The following is a 25515-nucleotide window of genomic DNA, read 5'->3' on the forward strand; positions in this document are numbered from 1 at the left end:
AGAGTCAAATATGAAACTGCGAAACCACTGCTCGAAAAACGTGATAAGCTGAAGTTTCCAACTACAGCCAATTTCACCGTTAACAAGTCTCTCTAAAATCCTAGAGAAACTAATGTTCAAGAGAATCATTGATCATCTTAATAAAAATCAGTTTAGATTCCAAAAGGGCACTTCAACTGAGAATGCCATTTTCTCATCTGTCAACCAACTCCTTGAATCCATAAACAATAAAATGTCACCAGTTGGTATCTTCTATGATCTGTCTAAAGCATTCGACTGTGTAGATCACAAAATTCTATTTACGAAGGTGGGGCACTATTGATTAAATGGTGTACTAAAGATGTGACTAGTCATAACTAGACGACAGAAGGCAAAAGGTAGTACTGAACAATTCTGCAATGGCACCTGCCTGCTGTGACTGTGGTACAGTAAAATGTGGATCGCCACACGGCTCGGTGCTTGGTCCCTTACTTTTACTCATCTTTATCAATGATATGTTATGCCTTAAAATACAAAATGCACACTTCACCATCTTTGCTGATAACACAACTATTATGTCTGACAGAACACCCAACTGCAGTCTAGACAACGCTGCGACCACTGTATTCCAAGAAACTCCCGATTGGTTCACTTTAAATGGTCTGTCACTCAATGCTAACAAGACTCAATTAATTCAGTTTCAAAAATCTAATCAAAGACGGAAAAATATTGAAATAAAATGTGGTGATAAAGAAATATTGAGAGATGAGTCTTCCAAATTCCTGGGATTACACAAACAACACTGTAAACTGGTAAATTCACATCAACAACCTATTTCAAAGACTAAATTCAGCAGCACTTGCCATTCGCTCAATTTCATCTGTTTGTGACTTGGAAACAATTAAAGGTGCATAACTAGGCTATTTCCGTTCACTTATGACATATTGCATCATATTTTGGGGTAACCAGTCACAGGCAAACAAAGTCTTTATTGCACAGAAAATCATCAGAATTATGGCTAGAGCGCACCCCAAATGCTCTTGCAGAAACTTATTCAAACAGTTTGGGATCCTCACCATGTCAAGGATCCTCACCATGCCATCTCAGTATATTTTTTTAACTAATTTGCTTTGTGAAGAATGATCATACAATTTACAAAACAAACAATGAATACCATGATACCCGAAGTAAACATGATCTTCACAAGGGTATAAAAAATCTCAGCATGGTTAAGAATGGAGTACATTATTCAAGCATAAAAGTAAACAATAAGCTTCCATTTCTTGTTAAATCAGTCATTGGGGATATGAGCAAATTCAGAAAAACAACCGAAACCTTATCTTTTGAATAGTTCTTTCTGTTCTTTACAGGAGTTTTTTGACACTGTGTAACAATTAGTACAATGTGTTTAATTTTAACCATTCCTACAAGAACTGTCTATGTAGCACTGGCATATAAATTCATGACAGAATGCTTTTTATATATATTAGAATGTAAGACTTATAATTAGTTTGTGTAATCATTACTACTATTACAAATTGTGTTGTTTAAACACTTGAACCTCATGTTTATATACGATTTAGTTTGTAAGTCTCATGACCATTTAGATATGGTTATTTCTGAAATAATCTGACACGTTCTACATCCTAGCAATACGCTTGCATCAAGGATCTGTGGAACACAAAAATAAATAAATAAATAAATAAATAAAATGAGGATGTCCACATCAAAACTGGTGTCAGTGACTATGATGCGGTTGTGGCAACAATGATTACCAAAGTAATAACCCATATATAAAATCGTATCTCAATGAGGAACTTGAAACTTTCACTGTGTTACTTGATCTCTGTGCCTCTTTTTCTAGCTAGATCGCTGTATTCTTGTTTTGTAACATTAATGTTACTTAGTGGGTTTCTATTTTGTGACCTCTCATATTCGATCATTACTGTTAAATGACCTTTTATTTTCAGTCATTTGTCTTTGTTTCATTTACCATTTATAACTAATGGATCAGCCATATTTGAAAATTTTTGATAGGTACTATTCAATGATTTAATAGAGATAATGAAACTAGAACAAGTACTCAAAAATATGAAAGGTTGGAAATCTCAGAAACGCACAGAAAAAATTTAGAATTAAAAAACATACAACACTAAATACAAAAAAAAATCTTTGTTAAACTTGTTTTACAAATTTTGTACTTACCAAAAGAACATAAATGTCATTGCTACACAATTTCACATTTTTTAAAAAGGAAAAGAGAAATCTTAATAAATTGTTAAAGTATATAATTACTATATCTGAAGAATGTATACTGGAATGCTGCAACTCTAATAGACATTATTGTAAAAATGGAAAATCCAGGAAGGAAGGAAGAGAGGGAAGGAGATTTGTGTTCAATTTCCCATCAACTGTGAGACACTTAGAGAGAAAGCACAAGCTTGGGGGGAAGACAGGATGGAGAAGGAAATCAGCTATGCCCTTTTAAAGAGATCATCCCAGCACTTGCTTTAAGCAATTTAGGGAAACCGTGGAAAACTTAACTATAAATGGCCAGATGAGAATGTGAACCACTGCCCTACTGAATGGAAATCCAGTGTACTAACAACTGCACCCCCTCACTTGGTAGACCTGAAAGAGGAGTTGGGTAAGGAGGTCCCATATCACCATCCTCCAGATCATCATTCTTTAAGGCCCTGGATTAAGTTTACAGACCCTTAGCCCGTGAAAATGAAGAAGCGATAAATATCTTAACCACTTTCATTCTCTTAACAAAACTGTATTATTTGCTTCCAATGCAGATAAATTTCACTAATGAATGGAATAACTTATTAGAAGAAATCTGGAAATAGACAACACATTTTACTAGTCAACAATGAAGTTATGAGACCAACTGATGACTTTTGTTACTTAGGGCAGTTGAGGTCAGTAACTAGATGGACAGTTGCAGAGAAGTGTACTGGTGAACAGATGTGCAACTGACTGTGCCCAGATGAACCAATGGGCTACCAACAGTGTTTCACCATTCAGTGAACGTTGCTGTCTATGGGTCTCCACAGCATGTGCGTGGTTTATGCACACATGCTGACTGTGGCGACAAAAGGCTAGAATTTGCATGCCAGTACTGCAACTGGACACCCACTCATTGGCAACACATGGCCTTTACAGATGACCCACGATTTATGCTACAGTGGTATGAAAATTCTAACAGCAAACACCCTGCAACAATCGTCGGGGTGGTCCATGCTGGAGGGAGGAATGTTATAGTCTGGGATACGTTTTTGTGGCATTCCCTGGGTGATCACGTAATTCTGGAAGGCACAATGGATCAACACAAGTATACATCTATCCCTGGGGACCAGGTCCACCCATGCATACAGTTTGTTTTTCCTTGGCACGATGGCATCTACCAGCAGGACAATGCAACGTGTGAAACACCTCTCAGTATACATGGGTGGTTTGAAGAGCACCAGGACAAGTTTACTGTAATCCCCTGGCCATGAAACTCCTTAAATTGAAACCCAAACAAGAATCTATGGGACCACCTTGATTAGGCTACATGCTATGGATCTTCAGCTGAGAAACCTACTGCAGCTGGCCACGGGACTGGAGTCAGCATAGCTCCATGTCCCTGTTGGTAACTTCCACAACCTCACTGACTCTCTTCCTGCTTGTCTCACATCTGTCCATGTTGCAAAAAGGTGTTTGTCCAGGCTTTTGATAAGCAGTCGCCTTGTTGTTGTTGTTGTTGTTGTGGTCTTCAGTCCTGAGGCTGGTTTGATGCAGCTCTCCATGCTACTCTATTCTGTGCAAGCTTCTTCATCTCCCAGTACCTACTGCAACCTACATCATCCTGAATCTGTTTAGTGTATTCATCTCTTGGCCTCCCTCTACGATTTTTATCCTTCACGCTGCCCTCCAATACTAAACTGGTGATCCCTTGATGCCTCAGAATATGCCCTACCAACCGATCCCTTCTTCTAGTCAAGTTGTGCCACAAATTTCTCTTCTCTCCAGTTCTATTCAATACCTCCTCATTAGTTAAGTGATCTACCCATCTAATCTTCAGCATTCTTCTGCAGCACCACATTTCAAAAGCTTCTATTATCTTCTTGTCTAAACTATTTATTGTCCACGTTTCACTTCCATACAAATACTTTCAGAAACGACTTCCTGACACTTAAATCTGTACTCGATGTTAACAAATTTCTCTTCTTCAGAAACGCTTTCCTTGCCATTGCCAGTCTACATTTTATATCCTCTCTACTTCATCCATCATCAGTTATTTTGCTGCCCAAATAGCAAAATTCATTTACTACTTTAAGCGTCTCATTTTATAATCTAATTCCTGCAGCATCACCCTATTTAATTCAACTACATTCCATTATCCACATTTTGCTTTTGTTCATGTTAATCTTATATCCTATTCAAGACACTGTCCATTCCGTTCAGCTGCTCTTCCAGGTCCTTTGCTGTCTCTGACAGTATTACAATGTCATTGGCAAACCACAATCCATGGATTTTAATACCTATTCCGAATTTTTCTTTTGTTTCCTTTACTGCTTGCTCAATATACAGATAGAATAACATTGGGGAGAGGCTACAACCCTGTCTCACTCCCTTCCCAACCACTGCTTCCCTTTCATGCCCCTCGACTCTTATAGCTGCCATCTGGTTTCTGTACAAATTGTAAATAGCCTTTCGCTCCCTGTATTTTACCCCTGCAACGTTTAGAATTTGAAAGAGAGTATTCTAGTCAAAAGCCTTCTATAAGTCTACAAATGCTAGAAACGTACGTTTGCCTTTCCTTAATGTATTTTCTAAGATAAGTCGTAAGGTCAGTATTGCCTTGCGTGTTCCAACAATTCTATGGAATCCAAACTGATCTTCCCCAAGGTCGGCTTCTACCAGTTATTCAATTCATCTGTAAGGAATTCGTGTTTGTAATTTGTAGCCGTGAATTATTAAACTGATAGTTCGGTAATTTCCACATCCACACCTGCTTTCTTTGTCCCATTAATGTGACACAACAGTGTACAACAAAACTTCTGTCAGAAGTTTTTATCCAGTAGCAGAAGTCAGACAGATGATTATTATGATGATGATAATCATCATCATCAACTTCCACAATTACTGTACACAACATATAAAATGTATCTCACAAATGTAGCAAAAATAATAATAATAATAATAATAATAATTATAATAATCGGCCTCCGGTATGTTCTGCCAGTCGTAAAAGGCGACGAAAAGAACAAACCACTAATAGGGCTAACCCTCCTTTTAGTGTGATTAGTTGGTTCAGGACAAAACTAAAGAAGCCTCGGACAAGCGCCGTCATGGTCGGGGACGACGCTTGAACCCTATGCCCGCCCACAATGGTAACGACACTGCTAGCCAACTGGAAAATGATGTAAATCCAAATAGAGGTGTTTTGCAGGATATGCTTCCTGCAACCACCCTATAGAAGGAAAACAAAGACAGAGGATGAGATGGTCAGATGAAGTTAATCGACACCTCATGTTCTGTTATTACCAAGCAACAAACCTAGGAACCAACACAACTGGATACAGATCACAAGTATACACAACATTTATTACCAGATACCCAGAATTAAAATTTTTAACAGAACAACGATTAGCTGATCAGATCCGTGTAATAATAAAAAATAACAGGATACCCCAGTCAGAATTAGAAAACATCAAACAACAAGTACAACAAATACTGGAACAAAATAATGTGCAATCAGAAGAAGAAGAAAATACAGTAATGGACTCAAACATCCCAGAGCAAACAAACAAAGAACAACATGCACCAATTAAACAATCAGAGGAAAACGAAATCTTAAGACAGCCACCAGAACAAGCACAAATAGAACATGAAGTGACACAGATGTTAGATATAGAAGAAAAATTTCAGCTAACATATATAGAATACAAAGACACAAATACAGACATTAGACCAATCTTGCGTAGACCACCAAATAACCCACAAGTCGAAACAACAATAAAAACTATCAACACAATCATACACAACAAAATAAATGAAAACACAACTATGGAAGAGTTACAACTACTGGTTTATATAGGAGCACTCACTACACTAAATATACACACTAGGCAGAGATCAGAACCACCCAACACACAGAAGAAACCCACAAAACCAGCATGGCAACACAGGCTACAGATCAAAATAGAAAAACTGAGAAAAGACATCGGACAGCTAACACAATTTATAAGAAATGAAATCTCGGAAAAAAAACGAAAAAAGTTAGGTAAAATCTCACAACAAGAAGCGACAGAGCAATTAGACGAAAAGAAGCAGAAATTACAAGCATTAGCCAAACGACTCAGAAGATACAAAAAAAGTGAAAATAGAAGGAAACAAAACCAAACATTCAACACAAACCAAAAGAAATTTTACCAGACAATAGATAACACACACATTAAAATAAACAATCCACCAAACATAACAGACATGGAACACTTCTGGAGCAACATATGGTCAAACCCGGTACAACATAACAGGCATGCACGGTGGATACAAGCAGAAACAGATACATACAAGATGATACCACAAATGCCTGAAGTGATAATTTTGCAACATGAAGTCACCCAAGCAATTAATTCTACTCACAATTGGAAAGCCCCTGGAAATGACAAAATAGCAAATTTCTGGTTAAAGAAGTTCACCTCAACACATTCACATCTAACTAAATTATTTAACAGTTACATTGCAGACCCATACACATTCCCTGATACACTTACACACGGAATAACATATCTGAAACCTAAAGATCAAGCAGACACAGCGAACCCAGCTAAATATCGCCCCATAACATGCCTACCGACAATATACAAAATATTAACTTCAGTCATTAAACAGAAATTAATGACACATACAACACAAAACAAAATTATAAATGAAGAACAAAAAGGCTGTTGCAAAGGAGCACGAGGATGTAAAGAGCAACTGATAATAGATGCAGAGGTGACATATCAAGCTAAAACTAAACAAAGGTCGCTACACTACACATACATTGATTACCAAAAAGCTTTTGATAGCGTACCCCACTCATGGTTACTACAAATATTGGAAATATACAAAGTAGATCCTAAATTGATACAGTTCCTAAACATAGTAATGAAAAATTGGAAAACCACACTTAATATCCAAACAAATTCAAATAATATCACATCACAGCCAATACAGATTAAGCGTGGAATATACCAAGGAGACTCATTAAGTCCTTTCTGGTTCTGCCTTGCTCTGAACCCACTATCCAACATGCTAAATAATACAAATTATGGATACAATATTACTGGAACATACCCACACAAAATCACACATTTGCTATACATGGATGATCTAAAACTACTGGCAGCAACAAATCAACAACTCAACCAATTACTAAAGATAACAGAAGGATTCAGCAATGATATAAGTATGGCTTTTGGAACAGACAAATGTAAGAAAAATAGCATAGTCAAGGGAAAACATACTAAACAAGAAGATTACATATTGGATAACCACAGCGACTGCATAGAAGCGATGGAAAAAACGGATGCCTATAAATATCTAGGATACAGACAAAAAATAGGAATAGATAATACAAATATCAAAGAAGAACTAAAAGAAAAATATAGACAAAGACTAACAAAAATACTGAAAACAGAATTGACAGCAAGAAACAAGACAAAAGCTATAAATACCTATGCCATACCAATATTGACCTACTCATTTGGAGTAGTGAAATGGAGTAACACAGACCTAGAAGCACTCAATACACTTACACGATCACAATGCCACAAATATAGAATACATCACATACATTCAGCAACAGAAAGATTCACATTAAGCAGAAAGGAAGGAGGAAGGGGATTTATCGACATAAAAAACCTACATTATGGACAGGTAGACAATTTAAGAAAATTCTTTCTAGAACGAGCAGAAACTAGCAAAATACACAAGGCAATCACTCATATAAATACATCGGCTACACCACTGCAATTTCATAACCACTTCTACAACCCTTTAGATCACATAAAATCAACAGACATGAAGAAAGTAAATTGGAAAAAGAAAACACTACATGGCAAGCACCCGTATCATCTAACACAGCCACACATCGATCAAGACGCATCCAACACATGGCTAAGAAAAGGCAATATATACAGTGAGACAGAAGGATTCATGATTGCAATACAGGATCAAACAATAAACACTTGGTATTACAGCAAGCATATTATTAAAGATCCCAATACCACAACGGATAAATGCAGACTTTGTAAACAACAAATAGAAACAGTAGATCACATCACAAGCGGATGTACAATACTAGCAAATACAGAATACCCCAGAAGACATGACAATGTCGCAAAAATAATACATCAACAGCTTGCCTTACAACATAAACTTTTAAAACAACACGTTCCTACATACAAGTATACACCACAAAATGTACTGGAGAATGATGAATACAAATTATACTGGAACAGAACCATTATAACAGATAAAACAACGCCACATAACAAACCTGACATCATACTCACCAATAAAAAGAAGAAATTAACACAACTAATCGAAATATCCATACCCAATACAACAAATATACAAAAGAAAAACAGGAGAAAAAATTGAAAAATACATCCAACTGGCTGAGGAAGTCAAAGACATGTGGCATCAGGATAAAGTTGACATCATACCAATTATACTATCAACTACAGGAGTCATACCACACAATATCCACCAGTACATCAATGCAATACAGCTACATCCAAACATATATATACAGCTACAGAAATCCGTAATTATTGATACATGTTCAATTACCTGAAAGTTCCTAAATGCAATATAACACATACCGTACAGTTAAAAGGAAGTGACGCTTGATCAAGGTCCGCGTCACTCCATTTTTAACCGGACTTAACGTCTGAGAAAGTGAAGATAATAATAATAATATAGCTTACTAGAAGAGCAAACAGATTTTTGCAGAGGAACATGTTTGCCCATACCCACACACTTAAATACATCAAGAATACAGGAGAGAAATTATTTTATTATAGATTTAATTGAAGCATTCAGTGATGTTGAGTGTGAGTTTCTGTGGATCATTCTGAAAGGAAGTGGAATAATCTCTAAACAGCATCTACTGAAATTCATATGTATCCATTGTTGGAAATGGAGACTGAGGAGAGAACAATGGTATAAATCCATACAAGGTTACAACAAGTGCAAAAAACTTTTAATTTTGATAGATTTGATTGTTATGAAAATGAATAGAGAAGAATGGGCACTACATATGTAATTTATGTAATAATAAACATGTAATACTATTGAGAATAGTCTTTTCCACAAATTACTGAAATACAGAGGAATAATTTAGTTACTGTACTTCACAAAACAGGTTACATATTTAGAGAAGGGCAATGGGAAGAGGGGATGGGAAATATCCAACATATTCAATAGTGATCAATTGCTACATCAAAATCTGCTGCTGGGTAACATTCAGTATCAATGTTTTGTATTGTACATGAGGTGAATGAGAAGTAGCTGCTAAAGCCTGACCCATTCTTTGACAGCCTCAGGTCATCCAGAGTGTGAGGAGAGTATCTGGGACGATGCACTGCAAGTTTCAACTGGTTCCAAGCAGGCAAAATTGTACTTATGTCAACAGATACTGTTGACCATTCCATTCAGTTGTTTCCTGATGCCTGGAGGAAGGTGTTCAAAGAATTGTCTCTTGGCAGTAATGCATTTTTGTCTTGAAAGGAGGGTCCATCAACCTATAACAGTGTGACACATTTGATTTCCATACACAAAACTGGCCCAAACCACGACATATCCATTTTCCGGCTGAACTTGTGCGTGAGATGTGCATCATAACCCGATGCATCCACATTTTTCTACACTGAAAATCAAGCATAAAACAAATTCTGCACTCATTGGTGAAAGGAACAATTATGTCATTGATTGATTGATCACTGATGATCACTGTCCGCTTTCTTCCCAGACTACGATGGTGTGTGGGGGTGGGGAGTGTGGTACAAGTTATAACAACAAACATCAGAAACAAGGTTTCTGAGAATAATGATGGGATAAACAAAAATAAACAGTGATAGATACACAGAAACAAGAACTGAATAGTAAATGCAGTTTATAGGGAACCATATGCAGAGCTGTAAAAGAAAATCGATAAATACATTAAAAGCAACTACACTTTTACTTGCAAAATGATTGTCACAAGTGATTGTCACAAGTCAGTCAAGGGGATAAAGACCATTGGGACAACCATGGAAAAGATGGAAAAGCTAATGCTCTTAACACAAGACAGAACTCTCACAAAACTACTCAGCCTAATATAAGAAGAAAGAAGACAAAACCAGCTGTACAGAATTTTTTTTATTTTGTCATGCAAGTTATAAATAATAATACAATGTTAAATTCACTTCAAAATATTAGCTGTTAACAATAGTATAATGCACTAACCTTTCGGGCTCTACAGCCAATGCCCCGCATTTTGAATGACCCAGTCACTTGGCTAGACTCCATTTTGAGATAAACATCACGACCTGGCAGATACTGGCTGAGGACATCAACTTTCTTCAATGGTGTTTGACAGTGGAGGTTTGTTGGTGACATAGTTGTGGTCTTTCAGTGAGCTCCAGTAAAACACCACTGTGGTCAAAGTGCGTCAGGTACTTACAGGGCTTATCATCAGATTATAATATCAGGGGGTATTGCTGCAATGCAAAATAATTAAATCTACATAACGTGAGAACACACATAGCTTTTTAACATACTGTAGCATTATTTGTTTCATATTAATATGGAATAGTGTGTGAATAGTTTGCTACCAGAGAAGTTATTCTACTACACTGGTGGAAACAGACGAATGAGAAACAGGCAGCAGTTGTGGCATTATGCTATTTACTTGCTGCCTAGTGGCAGTTGAGGCATGCCAGTACTCCGTGTACCTATGGCCTCCCACGTGCCCATGTGTTTGCTTTGTGGGAGGTGGTGTCCCGTAGCACTGGCAGACAAGACACTGCAAGTCTGTAACTATATTCTCTGTTCATGTTGGCAGATTTTTAATTCTCCTCCTCAAGGTGAGTGGCAGTTTTGGCAGTATCTAGGCTTCTTGAAATACTGTATGAGCCATTTGCCACACACGTGGTGGTGTTCTGCCACTGCTGACTTGGTGTATTGTCTTATATGAATATGTCTTAACATTCAGATGTCCATGTGCTAATCGATTGCTCTGTCTCACCTACATACGCTAGTCCACACACACAGCTGATTTCGTGTGGACTAGCAAATAGCATAAGGATATCTGAACATGAAAGATAAAAGGTTAACACACCGAATCAGCAATGGCAGAACACCAAGACAAATGCAGCAAACAGATTTTGAGTAGCCCGCATACTAGCGAAACAGCCACTTAACCTCGAGGAGAAATAAGGCAAACAACCCTGCTCCTCATTCACAATATCCTCATCAGATTATGATAACAGCCTCTTCCACCAATATATAAGAACGAAACTTTTTCTCATTCAGTAGTCAGCAAAACATCCTGAGGAACACCACTGCAACAGTGGCCAAAATGTCAGAATTTTACGTATTTACCATGCATTCAAATACCCTGAAGAATTTTGCTGACTGTGACAATGGCCACAGAAATCTATGCTTACAATAACATAAATTGTCTACCACTGATGCACTGAAGAACCAATTCAATCTGTTACATAGGGAAGGTTGCATACATGTTGGAGCCTGATGTAGTAACTGCAATCTGGAAATCAACCTTTTTGAACACTGTTACAGATAAATACCAAGTGTAAAAGTTAGGGTGCCATTTATAGTGACAAGTGATCTTATCTTTTATGGATTTAATGTTATTATCTCAATTCAGACACCATTCGGACTTTTTTATTTGATGAAATTGGTTAAAATAAAGTAAAAAAAAATTGCTGTAAAAGAGAAACCAGGAAATTGATTAATGAATGTGAGGACTCGGTTATTAAAGACAACCGTCAAATAATAAATAAGAGCCAGGTAGCCAACATACCTAATAATCACTTCCCGGTGAGTAGCTCAGAAGACTGGCATGGACAGTTTAAGGGATAAAGCAATAGAATACATACAAGAAGCAATGCCACACTATACAATTTTACAGCAGTACCCTCATTCAAAGAACAGCTATCCCTGAATATCAGTGTATATCAATGTGAACAAATGCATAGTTTTGAGAATTTTTGGAAGTTAAGAGTGTTATGCAAAACATGTATCAAATGAATTGACATTTGAGGTTTACAGTTACTGCAACACAGACAATAATTAACACATAGTGCTCAATTTTTCCTTTCAACAGTATTGGATACTGTCTGCATTTATCACAAAATGCCACTAATTTCAAGTCTGTTACAACTATAACTTGAAAAAAAGTTTCAAAAAATTGGTAACTTTTCCCCCAGGATTCTCTATTGCCTTAAGAAATCTCATTTTGCACACTACTTGTTTCAGTTCTTCAAGGGAATTGGTAATACCTTTAGTTTAAAGATCCATAAATTAAAAGAGAACCCACATGATTATTTTGAAGTTATCTATTATGGTGCCCCATTCCGAATGCTGTTCTTGAACATGAGATCAGTTACTTAAAATTCATGAGTGCTGGAAATCACTCTCACTGTTAGCAAGTGATTGGAAGCTACTGCAAATGGACACATTGGGAGGATTCCTGAGAACCATGTACCGGAGAGAACGAATTACTATCCTTTTTTTTGTGGATCGTGTCTTTTTTACCACAAGTATAGTGTCTATTACCAGTTGTCTACTTGGTTGAGATGTGTGTCAATGGTGGGACTAGGTGCAATGTGCAACGGAGATAAGGATCAGGGAGAACTCAAAGTGTCATAAATATCCCCCTCACCAACAAGTTCAAGGTGCTATCTTCCACTGTCAAACTGAGCCAGGAGACTCACTTCACCTGTTAGGAAACCTACTGTGTCCTGTATCAAGAGGAGACAAACACAAAAGGCTTGGGTCTATTAATCATGGGCAGTTCAAACATATTGGAAAGAATGGCACCCCTCAGGGAAACGGAAACAATGGATGGGAAGGAACACCAGGTACACAGTGTCTATGCCTGGGGGCACACACATTGTAGAAGCCAGTCTCACAGCCACTGAGGGAACATGGTTTAACCAAATGCAGATAGATCAAGTAACTCTCCACCCAGTCCACATACAGATAACTGTAGTGCATCCGGAAGTGTCAGTATAAAATCCATAGAAATGCCTCCTACATGCAAGAGTATTGATATCCTAGTGATTAACTGCTGAAGCAGTCACAACAAAGTTCCAGTGCTGTAAATGCTCTTGAAAAGTAGTGGTGCTCACATATTACTAGGTAAGGAAATCTGGTTAAAACATATAACTGATAAGAGTAAGATACAGTATTTGTGGGAAATCTAAGTGTATGTCAATAGGATAGGCTAATGGCAAATGTGTCACAGCAGACAAGAAATGCAGATCCTTAGAGCTTGAATTTGGAACTGTATATGAGATTGTCTTGTCAAGACTCAGTATCAATAGTGTGCATAACCAGCAGACTCACTTTCAGATGTAAAGGAACACCAAAGTTCACTACTACAAAAGGTCCCCAGTCACACTATAATTACTGTGGAAGACTTTAATCATCCAACAATCAAATAGGATATTACAGTTTTGTAAGTGGTGAGTGTGATGAGACATCCCCTGAAACATTTACTAAATGCCTTTTCTGAGAACTAACCAGAAAGATAGTCTGGAAGCCCAATCATGATGAAAATATATTGGATCTAAAACTGACAAATAACCCTGCCAGTTTTGAGGGTGTCCACAATGAATCTGGTAACAATGACCACAAATTAGCTGCAGTAACAATGATTAAGACAGTACAAATCGTAACTTAAATGAGTAGAAAGCTTTATACATTCAGCAAATTAGATGAAAAGGCAGTTGGGTAATATTTTAATGACAAACTTGAAACATTTAGCTTTGGTCAGGAGCATGTACAAGAACTATGGTCAAGTTTAAGAGAATAGTTGATTGACATGTACCTAGTGGAACAGTTCACGATGCAATGAACTTGTTATGGTATGCAATCACTGAAAAAGAAAATTCTAAAGAAACAGAGACTACTGCATACCAGAAGTAAAACAACGCACAGGGCCATAGAAACAAAGATGCTGACTAAAATATAAGTGGCTGCCAAGAGGGCAATGCATGCAGGTTTGAATGCACACTGTAGCAGAATATTATTGAATGATCTCTCTGAAATGAAAGGAAATTCTAGTCACCTGTAAAGGTTGTTAGTGCTACCAAAGTTAGTGCCCAATGTCCATGGCCAAGGCAGGGTCTGAAATATAGGATAGCAAAACAAAGGCAGAAATGTTGAACTCTGTTTTTAAATGTTCCTTTACAATGGAAAATCCACGGTTATTCCCGAATTTAATGCCTGATCCACTGCAGATGAGTGGTATAGTTGTGTTGAGAAACATCTGACACTGAACAAAGCTCCCTTTGTGATTTTATACTGAATTTGCACCTGATTTAGCCCTTATTTTAACCATTACCTACCACATATCCTTCAAATAGAAAAGCAGTGCCCGAAAGGCTGAAGAAGTGACTCACAAAACTATCATCCAATATGCTTGACACCTGTCTGTTGTAGAATATTAGAATAAATTATGAGCTCAAACACAATGAGGTGTCTCAAACAGAATGGCCTTCTCCAACTAAAAGGGCACATTCAGTGTCGGCTGTTGCATCATGGGCCGATGACAGTAACAACTGGTGTGTTGAATGATGGGAACTACATGCTAAAAATCTTGAGTCGGTATTCGGTAGCCAATCAGCATACTCCCTCACTAATTCCTATAGCTTGTAAATAAAATTAGCTGGTATTTTGTGCTATTATGTTAGAGTTTAATCACTATATCACATTTGCTGGCAAAATCCGACAAGACATACATAAGTTAACTTCAGTAATGAATGCAATCTCAGGCAACACTACACATCAATCTACCATGGCACTAACTTTTTTGTGTTGAGAGTCATTGGCTTCATCAACTTACAAGCAAATTTTCACATTCCAACCTAACTTAGGACACTGGCTACACTGCAGGTCAGTCTGTCAGCACTCTAGTTTTCTTTCAGTCACCAAATAAATACAAAAATCAGTACATAACTTTAACATTAATGATAATCAGATCATTAAAAGTAATTATGGCATTGTCTGTATTGGAAAAAGTAATCAATTGGTATCATCTGCCAAAATAAATCATAGCATTCAGCAGAGTGCATTGGATACCGTGCACTGTCACTATGCAATGTAAGTGAAACGAACACTGTAAGTAAGTTTTAGCTCCTCCTCCATGCTAACAAGATGGGATTCTGAAAGCACTGGTCATGTGAAACTCAACTCGCACTCTTCTCACATGACATTTTGAAAGCCAAGAGTCACGGGAGTCAGGCAGATGCAGTATTTCCTGATTTCTGAAAAGAATTTACCTCAGTACTACACCTACACTTATTAATGAAAGTACTATTGTATGGGGTATCAGGAAATATTTGTGACTATATTGAGGATCTCTTGGTAGAGTGAACAGAGCATGTTACCTTGGATGGACAGTCAACACATATAGACCTAATGTGTGTCCCAGGGAAGTCTGTCAGGAGCTGTGCTGTTCATGTTGTATATTAATGACCTTGCAGACAATAGGCCTAGTAATAGTAAATTCAGGCTTTTGGCATAGCTGCAATTACACTCCACAAGCTTTTGTACGGCAGAGCATATACTGTACCATTACTATTCATTTCTTTTCCTGTTCCACTTGTGAATCAAATAGAATGAGGGAAAAACAACTATCTATATGCCTCCATTCAAGCCCTAATTTCTCTTACAGTATCTTTGTGCTTCTTGCACGAAATGTATGATGGCAGCAGTAGAATTGCTCTGCAGTCAATTTTGAATACTATTTTTTAAATTTTCTCAATAGTGTTTCACACAAATATCATCATCTTCCCTCTAAGGATTCCCATGATGAAGTTACCTGTAATTAAATTCTGTCTGAACAAAACTGCACAAAAATTCCATCATTGGTAAAGCAGGTGGTAGACTCTGGTTCATTGTTAGAATACTAAACCAATGCAATCAGTCTGCCAAGGAGACTGCTTACAAAACACTAGTGCAACTCATCCTAGAATATTGCTCACATGTGTGAGGGTGTTACCAAGCAGGACTAAATGAGGGTATTGAATGTACATGGAGAACAGAATCACAAATAGTCGCAGGTTTGTTTGAATCCTTGGAAGAATGTCACATGGTTGATGAAGAAACTGAACTGGCAGACACTTGAAGAGAGACACAAACTCTCTCAAGGACACTGACTTACAAAATTTCAAGAACCAGCTTTAAATAGTGCATATAGGAAGAGACTAGAACCCCTATCTATTGCTGTCATAAGGATCGCACGGATGACATTAGATTAATTACACTGTGCACAGAGCTGTTTAAACAGTCACTCTTCAAGCAATCCACACTTGAGTGGAATGGAAAGAAGACCTTTCCCATGCACTTCACAGTGGCTCGCAGAGTATGGATGTAGGGGTAGGCAAATCACAATTGCTTCCTGCTCTGCCAAAAAAATTAAGAATGTAAGTAACTCCATAAACCCAAAAACACTTTTGGAACTGATAATACCTCAAGCAAATTACTAAAAAACCTGTTCTCCACATATATGCAATGTATTCAGTTACAAATCCAATTCATTATGTACACAAGAACTATAACATTACCTGTTGTGAAATACAACACCTAATTAGTCTCAGTTTGAATTTAAAAAAGAATCTCTCCACAGAACATGTCGTTTTACAATTCACAGGTCAGATAAAACAAAATTTTGACAAAATACTATCAAGAGGTATTTTCTACGACTTGTCAAAAGCATATGATTTGCACACTTCGCAGTATTCTCCAACAGAAACTAAATACTATGGGTCTCATTTTTTTCATCCTATCTAACAGAAAAGATGCAGTTTGTCCATTAAGAAACCTAGGGAGCGTACGCATAAAGCTGCATCTTGAGGATGGGGAATAACAACTACAGGTATACCACAGAGATTGATACTGGGTCCACTCTTTGTGTTCTTAAATATAAATTATTTGCCATATGGCATTCAAGATGCAGAAATAGTTCTCTTTGCTGACAATTCAAGTTTATAATGAACCCTAATGGAGACACTTCAGTACTTGAAAACGTAAATAAAATTTTCTTCAAAATTAATAACTGGTTACCTGCAAATGAACTGACATTGAGCTTAGATAAAACACAACATACACAGAATGAGATTTTCAATCTGCAGCGGAGTGAGCACTGATATGAAACTTCCTGGCAGATTAAAACTGTGTGCTGGGCCAAGGCTCGAACTCAGGACCTTTGCCTTTCGAGGGTACTGGCAGACGAGGTACTGGCAGCTGGGGCATGAGTCGTGCTTGGGTAGCTCAGCTGGTAGAGCACTTGCCCGCGAAAGGCAAAGGTCCCGAGTTCGAGTCTCAGTCCGGCACACAGTTTTAATCTGCCAGGAAGTTTCACAACATACACAGTTGTGCACAGCAGAAGACCCGGCCACACCATTAGAAATAAGACAACAGGGTAAATCAATAAATGAAATACACATTCTAAAGTCTTATATGTTTATACTGACAAGAACCTAAACCGAATGTCACATGTAACTGATCATCTTAAATATCTACATTCTGCTGCTATTGTATTAATGTCAGATGTGGAAGATGAAAATGCCAAAAAGTTGACATACTTTCATTCACTAATATCTTACGGGGTTATATTTTGTAGTAACTCATCACCCCTGAAGAAGAATGAATTTATTGCACAGTAGCTTGCAATAAGTGTAACATGCAGAGTTCACTCAAGAAGTTCATGTAGAAAGTAGGAATGCCTCAGGGAAGTGTGATAGCACTACTGTTATTTTCTATACACATAAATGATCTGGAGGACAGCAATCTGTAGCTGTTTGCTGACGATGCTGTGGTGTACAGGAACATGTCAAACTTGAGTGACTGTTGGACGATACAAGATGACCTAGACAAAATTTCTAGTTGGTGAAATGAAAGGCAGCTAGCTCTAATTATAGAAAAATGGAAGTAAATGTAGATAAGTAGAAAAGACAAACCCATAATATTCAGGTTCAGCATTAGTAGTGTCCTGCTTGACACTGCCACATTGTTTAAATATCTATGCATAACACTGCAAAGCAATATGAAATGGAACGAGCATGTGAAGATTGTGGTAAGGAAGGCAAACAGCTGACTTCAGTTTATAGGGAACTAATGCAACATATTCTTGAGTACTGCTCTAGCATTTGGTATCCTCACCAGGTCAAATTAAAGGAAGACATTGAAGCAATTCCAAGGCAGATTGCTAGATTTGTTACAAGTAGTTTTGAACAAGATGCAAATATTACGGAGATGCTTCAGAAACTCAAATGGGAATCCCTAGAGAGAAGGCGAATTTCTTTTCAAGGAGTACTACTGAGAAAATTTAGAGCCGGCTTTTGAAGCCGATTGCCTAACGGTTCTACTGCCACCAACATACATTTCACTTAAGGACCACAAAGATAAAAGAAATTAGGGCTCACACAAAGTCATACAGACAGTCATCTTTCCCTCACACTATTTGCGAGTGGAACAGCAAACGAAATGCTTAGTGGTGGTACAGGTACCCTCTATCATGCACCATAAGCAGGGTTGCAGAGTACGTAGCTGTAGACAGCACTGCTACAGTACATTTAATCCTTTATGAGGTCTGTTACCAATGATCAATCAAAATTTGAAAACAGTCACATTCATACACACAATACTACACTAGGAGAAACGACTTGAGGGTAAATGACTTACACTGTCCTTCGCTCGGGCTTAAGGTGTGTTTACACCTAGGTGCCTTGCAGCTAGTTGCTGTAGTTTGTCACACATGCAAGTAGAGGCATGTGTGTAGGTGTATGCCTCTTCCTCAACATGTCTGTGCAAGGATTCCATTCACACCTGTGTTCACACTGGGTATGTCTGCTTCTGTGTGGGACAGGCTACAGCTACATAGCAACAAACCACAAGGCACAGAATCATGTGAGGTGTTCAGTAGTAAAAATCTCTGACTGCTTACCCAGTGATGTAAAGAATTTAACAGATAATTTTATTATCTTCGAACATAAACTAAAATTGTAGCTGCTTAAGGACTACTGCTCAACAGGAGAAGAATGTGTAAATGTATAGTATGTATATGAAATAAAAGTAGCTTAGAGGACATAATGTAAATGGTCAACTTGTTGCTATGTTTTACACTGAGGAAGTGTACTACAATTGTAAAGCCGACTCATTCCAAAGTGTATCGAGAGATCACAATTATGATCCATGGAACATACAAATAACTAAAATAAACTTTCCAAACGAGGCTACCATTTTTCCATTTTTTTATGCAGCTTAGCAGTTCAAAATAAGCTATAATATCTATATTTATCAAAATATCATGGCAATTGCTCACTCTCTGGCTTTTCAAATGAATGATACTGTTAGCAGAGGTAAGTGGTCTTGCACAACATTATTTAATTACAATATGTGACAGTTCTTACATTACTATGAAAAATGTTTTTATGTAGTGGTGTGTTGTGGCAATTACATAGTAGCCTAACCCCACTTTTTTTGCACAACAAATATTTTCAATATTGTTATCAACAATTCCATCCAGGAATGTAACTTGTATTTATTTTACATTAGTGACATGTTCCAAATGTTGTAATTGTCATATCCTGTGGTCACAAACAAAGAAGACAAAGAATGAGAAGTTGGTATGTACATTACTATCAACAAATGTAAAAATTCATCCACCATAATTTATGAAGTTTAGTGCCAGTTGCAATAAAACCTACACCAAAGCGGGTCATTAGCTGCCAACCCTGCTCAAAAGTTCACAGAAAAACAAATGCTAACCAAGACGTGACAATAGACAGAATGCATTTCCTTTGTTTTTCAGGCCATGTACATATTAAATTACAGAGCCTTTACAACTGATAATACAATAAGTTCAATTATACACTCCTGGAAATGGAAAAAAGAACACATTGACACCGGTGTGTCAGACCCACCATACTTGCTCCGGACACTGCGAGAGGGCTGTACAAACAAAGATCACACGCACAGCACAGCGGACACACCAGCAACCGCGGTGTTGGCCGTCGAATGGCGCTAGCTGCGCAGCATTTGTGCACCGCCGCCGTCAGTGTCAGCCAGTTTGCCGTGGCATACGGAGCTCCATCGCAGTCTTTAACACTGGTAGCATGCCGCGACAGCATGGACGTGAACCGTATGTGCAGTTGACGGACTTTGAGCGATGGCGTATAGTGGGCATGCGGGAGGCCGGGTGGACGTACCGCCGAATTGCTCAACACGTGGGGCGTGAGGTCTCCACAGTACATCGATGTTGTCGCCAGTGGTCGGCGGAAGGTGCACGTGCCCGTCGACCTGGGACCGGACCGCAGTGACGCACGGATGCACGCCAAGACCGTAGGATCCTACGCAGTGCCGTAGGGGACCGCACCGCCACTTCCCAGCAAATTAGGGACACTGTTGCTCCTGGGGTATCGGCGAGGACCATTCGCAACCGTCTCCATGAAGCTGGGCTACGGTCCCGCACACCGTTAGGCTGTCTTCCGCTCACGCCCCAACATCGTGCAGCCCGCCTCCAGTGGTGTCGCGACAGGCGTGAATGGAGGGACGAATGGAGACGTGTCGTCTTCAACGATGAGAGTCGCTTCTGCCTTGGTGCCAATGATGGTCGTATGCATGTTTGGCGCCGTGCAGGTGAGCGCCACAATCAGGACTGCATACGACCGAGGCACACAGGGCCAACACCCGGCATCATGGTGTGGGGAGCGATCTCCTACACTGGCCGTACACCACTGGTGATCGTCGAGGGGACACTGAATAGTGCACGGTACATCCAAACCGTCATCGAACCCATCGTTCTACCATTCCTAGACTGGCAAGGGAACTTGCTGTTCCAACAGGACAATGCACGTCCGCATGTATCCCGTGCCACCCAAAGTGCTCTAGAAGGTGTAAGTCAACTACCCTGGCCAGCAAGATCTCCGGATCTGTCCCCCATTGAGCATGTTTGGGACTGGATGAAGCGTCGTCTCACGCGGTCTGCACGTCCAGCACGAACGCTGGTCCAACTGAGGCGCCAGGTGGAAATGGCATGGCAAGCCGTTCCACAGGACTACATTCAGCATCTCTACGATCGTCTCCATGGGAGAATAGCAGCCTGCATTGCTGCGAAAGGTGGATATACACTGTACTAGTGCCGACATTGTGCATGCTCTGTTGCCTGTGTCTATGTGCCTGTGGTTCTGTCAGTGTGATCATGTGATGTATCTGACCCCAGGAATGTGTCAATAAAGTTTCCCCTTCCTGGGACAATGAATTCACGGTGTTCTTATTTCAGTTTCCAGGAGTGTAGAATGTGACTTCATGGATTTAGTTATGGCAGTATTTCAGAAATGTAGTAAATGAAATGTGCATTAAGTAATCTAGACAACATTATTTCCAAAAATCCATAATGATTGCCGATTCATTTCAAGAATTTGTTTCTTGCATTAATAAATATTTATCTTTTTATTGGGCCCCGGGAGGGAATCCCATATGAAACAACAAGAGTTTACAAGGGCAAAAGCGTACAGTTCTCATGGTCATCTGGCCACAGTTCAGAATCCACACTGTACAGGTGTGACAGAGACTATCCATTCTGCTCAGCATTGTGTGTATTCAACTGTGGTGTTTCACATATCCATGGCTAAAAGAATTTAATTTTTTGTTTGCACATGTAATGAATTTTGTTTCCTGAAACTACTGGTCCTATGTTCATCCTATAGTTTACTTGGGAGGCAGGACATATAAGCAGTTTTAACCTTATAAAGCAAAGAGATGGCTGTTATAAAGCCAATACAAGTGCCTTTCACTACTTTTGAGCACCATGAGGAAAGAGACCTGTGCGCTGCATCCACCCCTCGTTCATTCACCCTATCCTGAAGATCCTATCAAGGAGGAAAACCTTCAGGGATGTGCAGTAATCAGGTACACATTAACGAAATATAAGCAATGTATAGAAACTTAAAATGTACACAACATTAACAGTAAACTATCATTACACTGTGTAATACTACTCAAGCTTATTTCAGCTACACTCACTCTGGTCATTATAAGGATTTTACTGGGCTCAACAGATACAAGAAAGTTAGAACATGATAATAATTTAGGATACTGTGTCCACTGTATCTATTTACAACCTCACTAGTGTACTCCTGTGATAGCATATCCCTTCACATAACTGGTTGGTATCCACCAGATTTTCCTATATGGCTGCAGCCAGCTATCTTTGAGGCTGCTACTAGTACAGAGAACTACCAGAGTTTGTCTTTTTGAAGTAAATATTCCATTCACCAAATACATTTTGCTTTTGATTACAGACACCACTAATTTTCCTTTTTCTTTTCATCTGCTGATTTTAAGATATTTTCGCTGCGACTGCAAAATCGGCATCCAAGCTACTTTTACAAGAGAATGAAACAAACTCAATTTGTTGAGCACATTCATACTTTACATAAGGAGGAGTATTACTCCTCATGTTAATGTTTGCATCTACATTTCACGTATGGTGCAACAAGATGTAGTGCCCAAAACACAAAGAGAAAAAAAATTTAGAAATGGCGACCATCTTAACTGGAAGATATTTCTCACTGAGGACAGATGTTTATAAGAACAATGCTGTTCATGTCATAAAGAGCTTGCCAACATTCTTGAAAAATAAGTGTTCAAACAGTAGAATTTGAGGAGATGGTGTTGGATTTTGTTGGAGAAGATTGATCAATAAGCACTCAGGTAACACTTTGAAGAATTCAATGTGGAGAGTACTAGTGAGGCAACAATTAGGCCTACATCCCATGATACACAACAACTACATACATTGGAGCCGAAGCCATGGGTTCAGTTCTGTCAATGGATTTATCCAGCACAACACTTGGTGCAAACTCCCAACATTTATTGTCACTGAGAGATGTTGCCTCTCTCACCCATCATGGTGTTTTCACCTGCCACAAACATGTTTGGAGTAAAGGAAATTCATATGTTGTGCTCATCTCCGATCATTAGAAATTTATATCATCTTGTGTGTTGGAATTTTATATGATCAACTAACATAACCATATTTAGAACTATTCTGTTAGAACCGTGTTCAATTATGATGAGCTGCCATATCCATGTTAGGGTTTGGCTTCAACAAATAATAGGCCAGTCTACTTCAATACTAATTCCTGTGAGCGCCTTGCCCATTAGATACCATCACAGCTGAATTGGAAGGGGTAAGCACATTTGGCAATTCTCATTCCTTATGAATTTTTTCTTGTTACATGAAGTAGTGTGTGTGTATGGAACCCCAATCAAAACAAATTAGTTGATACATTTCTGGCTGCTTGTCTCATTGTATAACAATCAACAGGGATATCTGAGAAAGAGATGTAAAATTTTATGTGTAACTGTAGCACATACACTGGGACCTGTAGTTTGATATGAGATTAATGTGTTTCTGTTGGATTGTTTGTGTAAATAAAAAAAAACTAAATGTATTTTTTGACCACTAGTTCGTTATCTCAAAGTACTCAGTTTAAGGTATTTACCAACCGTATAATTTTAACCCTAAAGTTTTGTGACAAAACGTTTATAAATTTAATAGGTGTAATTTCAGCAAGATGGTGCTTTTTTAGTTCTTATGCCTTTGTTCTGTTAATAAGTGTGTGCGCGTAATACATTATCGATATACAACGGTTCTCCTTGGCCTCAAAAACAATTCGTAAGACAGTAAACACGGCTAATAAAAATATTATTGAAATTAGTTACGTATTTTACTACATGAATTCATTCATTCATCGTTCTCTGTGGATTTTACAATCAAGCAGTACCTTCAGAGATGTGGTAGGAGTCAAGGTACACATTGAGAAAACGGAAACAAATCACAGAAACGTCACCTGAACTCTATTAAAAACAAGCTAGACTCTAGAGCACTGCTACGGCAACTGTACTGCTTAATACTGTCTGTCCTTACAGCAGCTAAAGGCAGAAATTAAAAGCAAGGCCACTACCGGTACTTGGAAAAAGCTGATGTTTATCAACAATTTATGACTATTAGTTACTTCACTTACTGCATACAAGGTTAGAAGCTGACAACAGCTTGCGGCACTGTGTCCCTCGTAACTACTTGACGCTTCGTTTGTATGCTCGTGCGACAGCGTGTGCGCTTACGCAACTGTCAAGATCCTGCTGATAGCCTTTATTCAATTAAAGCCGGCTATCTCCGACATTGCCGTAACTGAATATGACAAGACACATTTTCCTTTAGATTGCAGACAGTTTCTTCTTCTCTGTTAATTTTGTCACGTCATTGTTGCACATAAATCAGAACTCATTGACGGAGCACTGCTACGGCAACTGTACTGCTGTCCTTACAGCAGCTAAAGGCAGAAATTAAGTACTTGGAAAAAGCTGATGTTTATCAACAATTATTATTACATTAATAATGTAGCTTACAAGTAGTACTTCATCACTACGAATTACGCTGAAAAATTAAGAGACAATTGTTGCTTGTGCATTAAAAATACCAGCTTTTTCTTGTGGCTGTTATCCAATTTTTGTCGTTATACTGAACATTAAAAGCAATTACATAGAACTGAACTGCGTAACAAAGTGCGTACAAGATGTAGCGTGTTCGTACAATGTAACCAACCACTAGGTTACAATATCTACTGCCAAAGGAGTCATAAAAATACGTTTCTACATGTAGAAGCATTGATGAATGACGCGTTTCATTTCGTTGACACAAGCTTCTAGCGTCGACTACCATTAATGAAAATATTAGCAAGATACGTAAGGTACATGATATTATATGAAACCCAGCGACGTTCGGTTTCTCAAGTCACTCGGCTGCCTGAAATTGCCGAACGAAACAGAGCACTCTCGCTTGACTTCGAAAAGCTGTTATGAGAATGTAGAACTGCAGGTAGGTACATTTTTAATTTAGATCAGCCACAGCACGATGGTAAAAGCAGCGTTCTGTGAGCAGCAGTGAAAGGGTTGCAAGTTTCAATTGAGACACCGGTAGTAATCTCGCAATGTCCAAAGCCGTCGACACATAGGGTATATGCATCACTCTAGTCTGACTTTTATTATGATGATGATTATTATTATATTATAATTTTATATGACATTGTCGGAGAACAGCGATCTGTTGTGATAAAATTATTTAAAAGTAGTTTTAAATAATTATTGGATTAATTTCCTGCTTAATGTCCATACTTTGAAGCATATATTGATGATGGTTAAGCTGTGCATTAAAAAGATTTGGCAGAAAAAGAACGTAACATGAAAGTGGATGGT

The 25515-nt window shown here is 38.4% G+C and overlaps 1 protein-coding gene across 3 annotated transcripts in view; it reads right to left on the reverse strand.

Moving 5' to 3' along the window:
* The window catches only part of LOC124613083 (L-serine dehydratase/L-threonine deaminase-like), an 87707-nt gene extending 63222 nt beyond the window's left edge, over positions 1-24485 (reverse strand). Inside the window, exons 1-2 of one of the 3 annotated variants that reach the window (XM_047141669.1) lie at positions 24285-24485; positions 10468-10721 (exon numbers count right to left, since the gene is read on the reverse strand). In XM_047141669.1, coding sequence (XP_046997625.1) covers positions 10468-10620 — 153 coding nt within the window. In that variant the 5' untranslated portion in view covers positions 10621-10721; positions 24285-24485. Of the gene's footprint in view, positions 1-10467; positions 10722-18936; positions 19086-24044; positions 24172-24284 lie in introns of those variants that run through there. The other 2 variants (XM_047141671.1, XM_047141670.1) reach the window with 2 other exon arrangements.
* Between the last annotated feature and the right edge of the window lie 1030 nt (positions 24486-25515).

This window comes from Schistocerca americana, chromosome 4 (assembly GCF_021461395.2).
Source record: "Schistocerca americana isolate TAMUIC-IGC-003095 chromosome 4, iqSchAmer2.1, whole genome shotgun sequence".
Classification (NCBI taxonomy): Eukaryota; Metazoa; Arthropoda; class Insecta; order Orthoptera; family Acrididae; genus Schistocerca; species Schistocerca americana.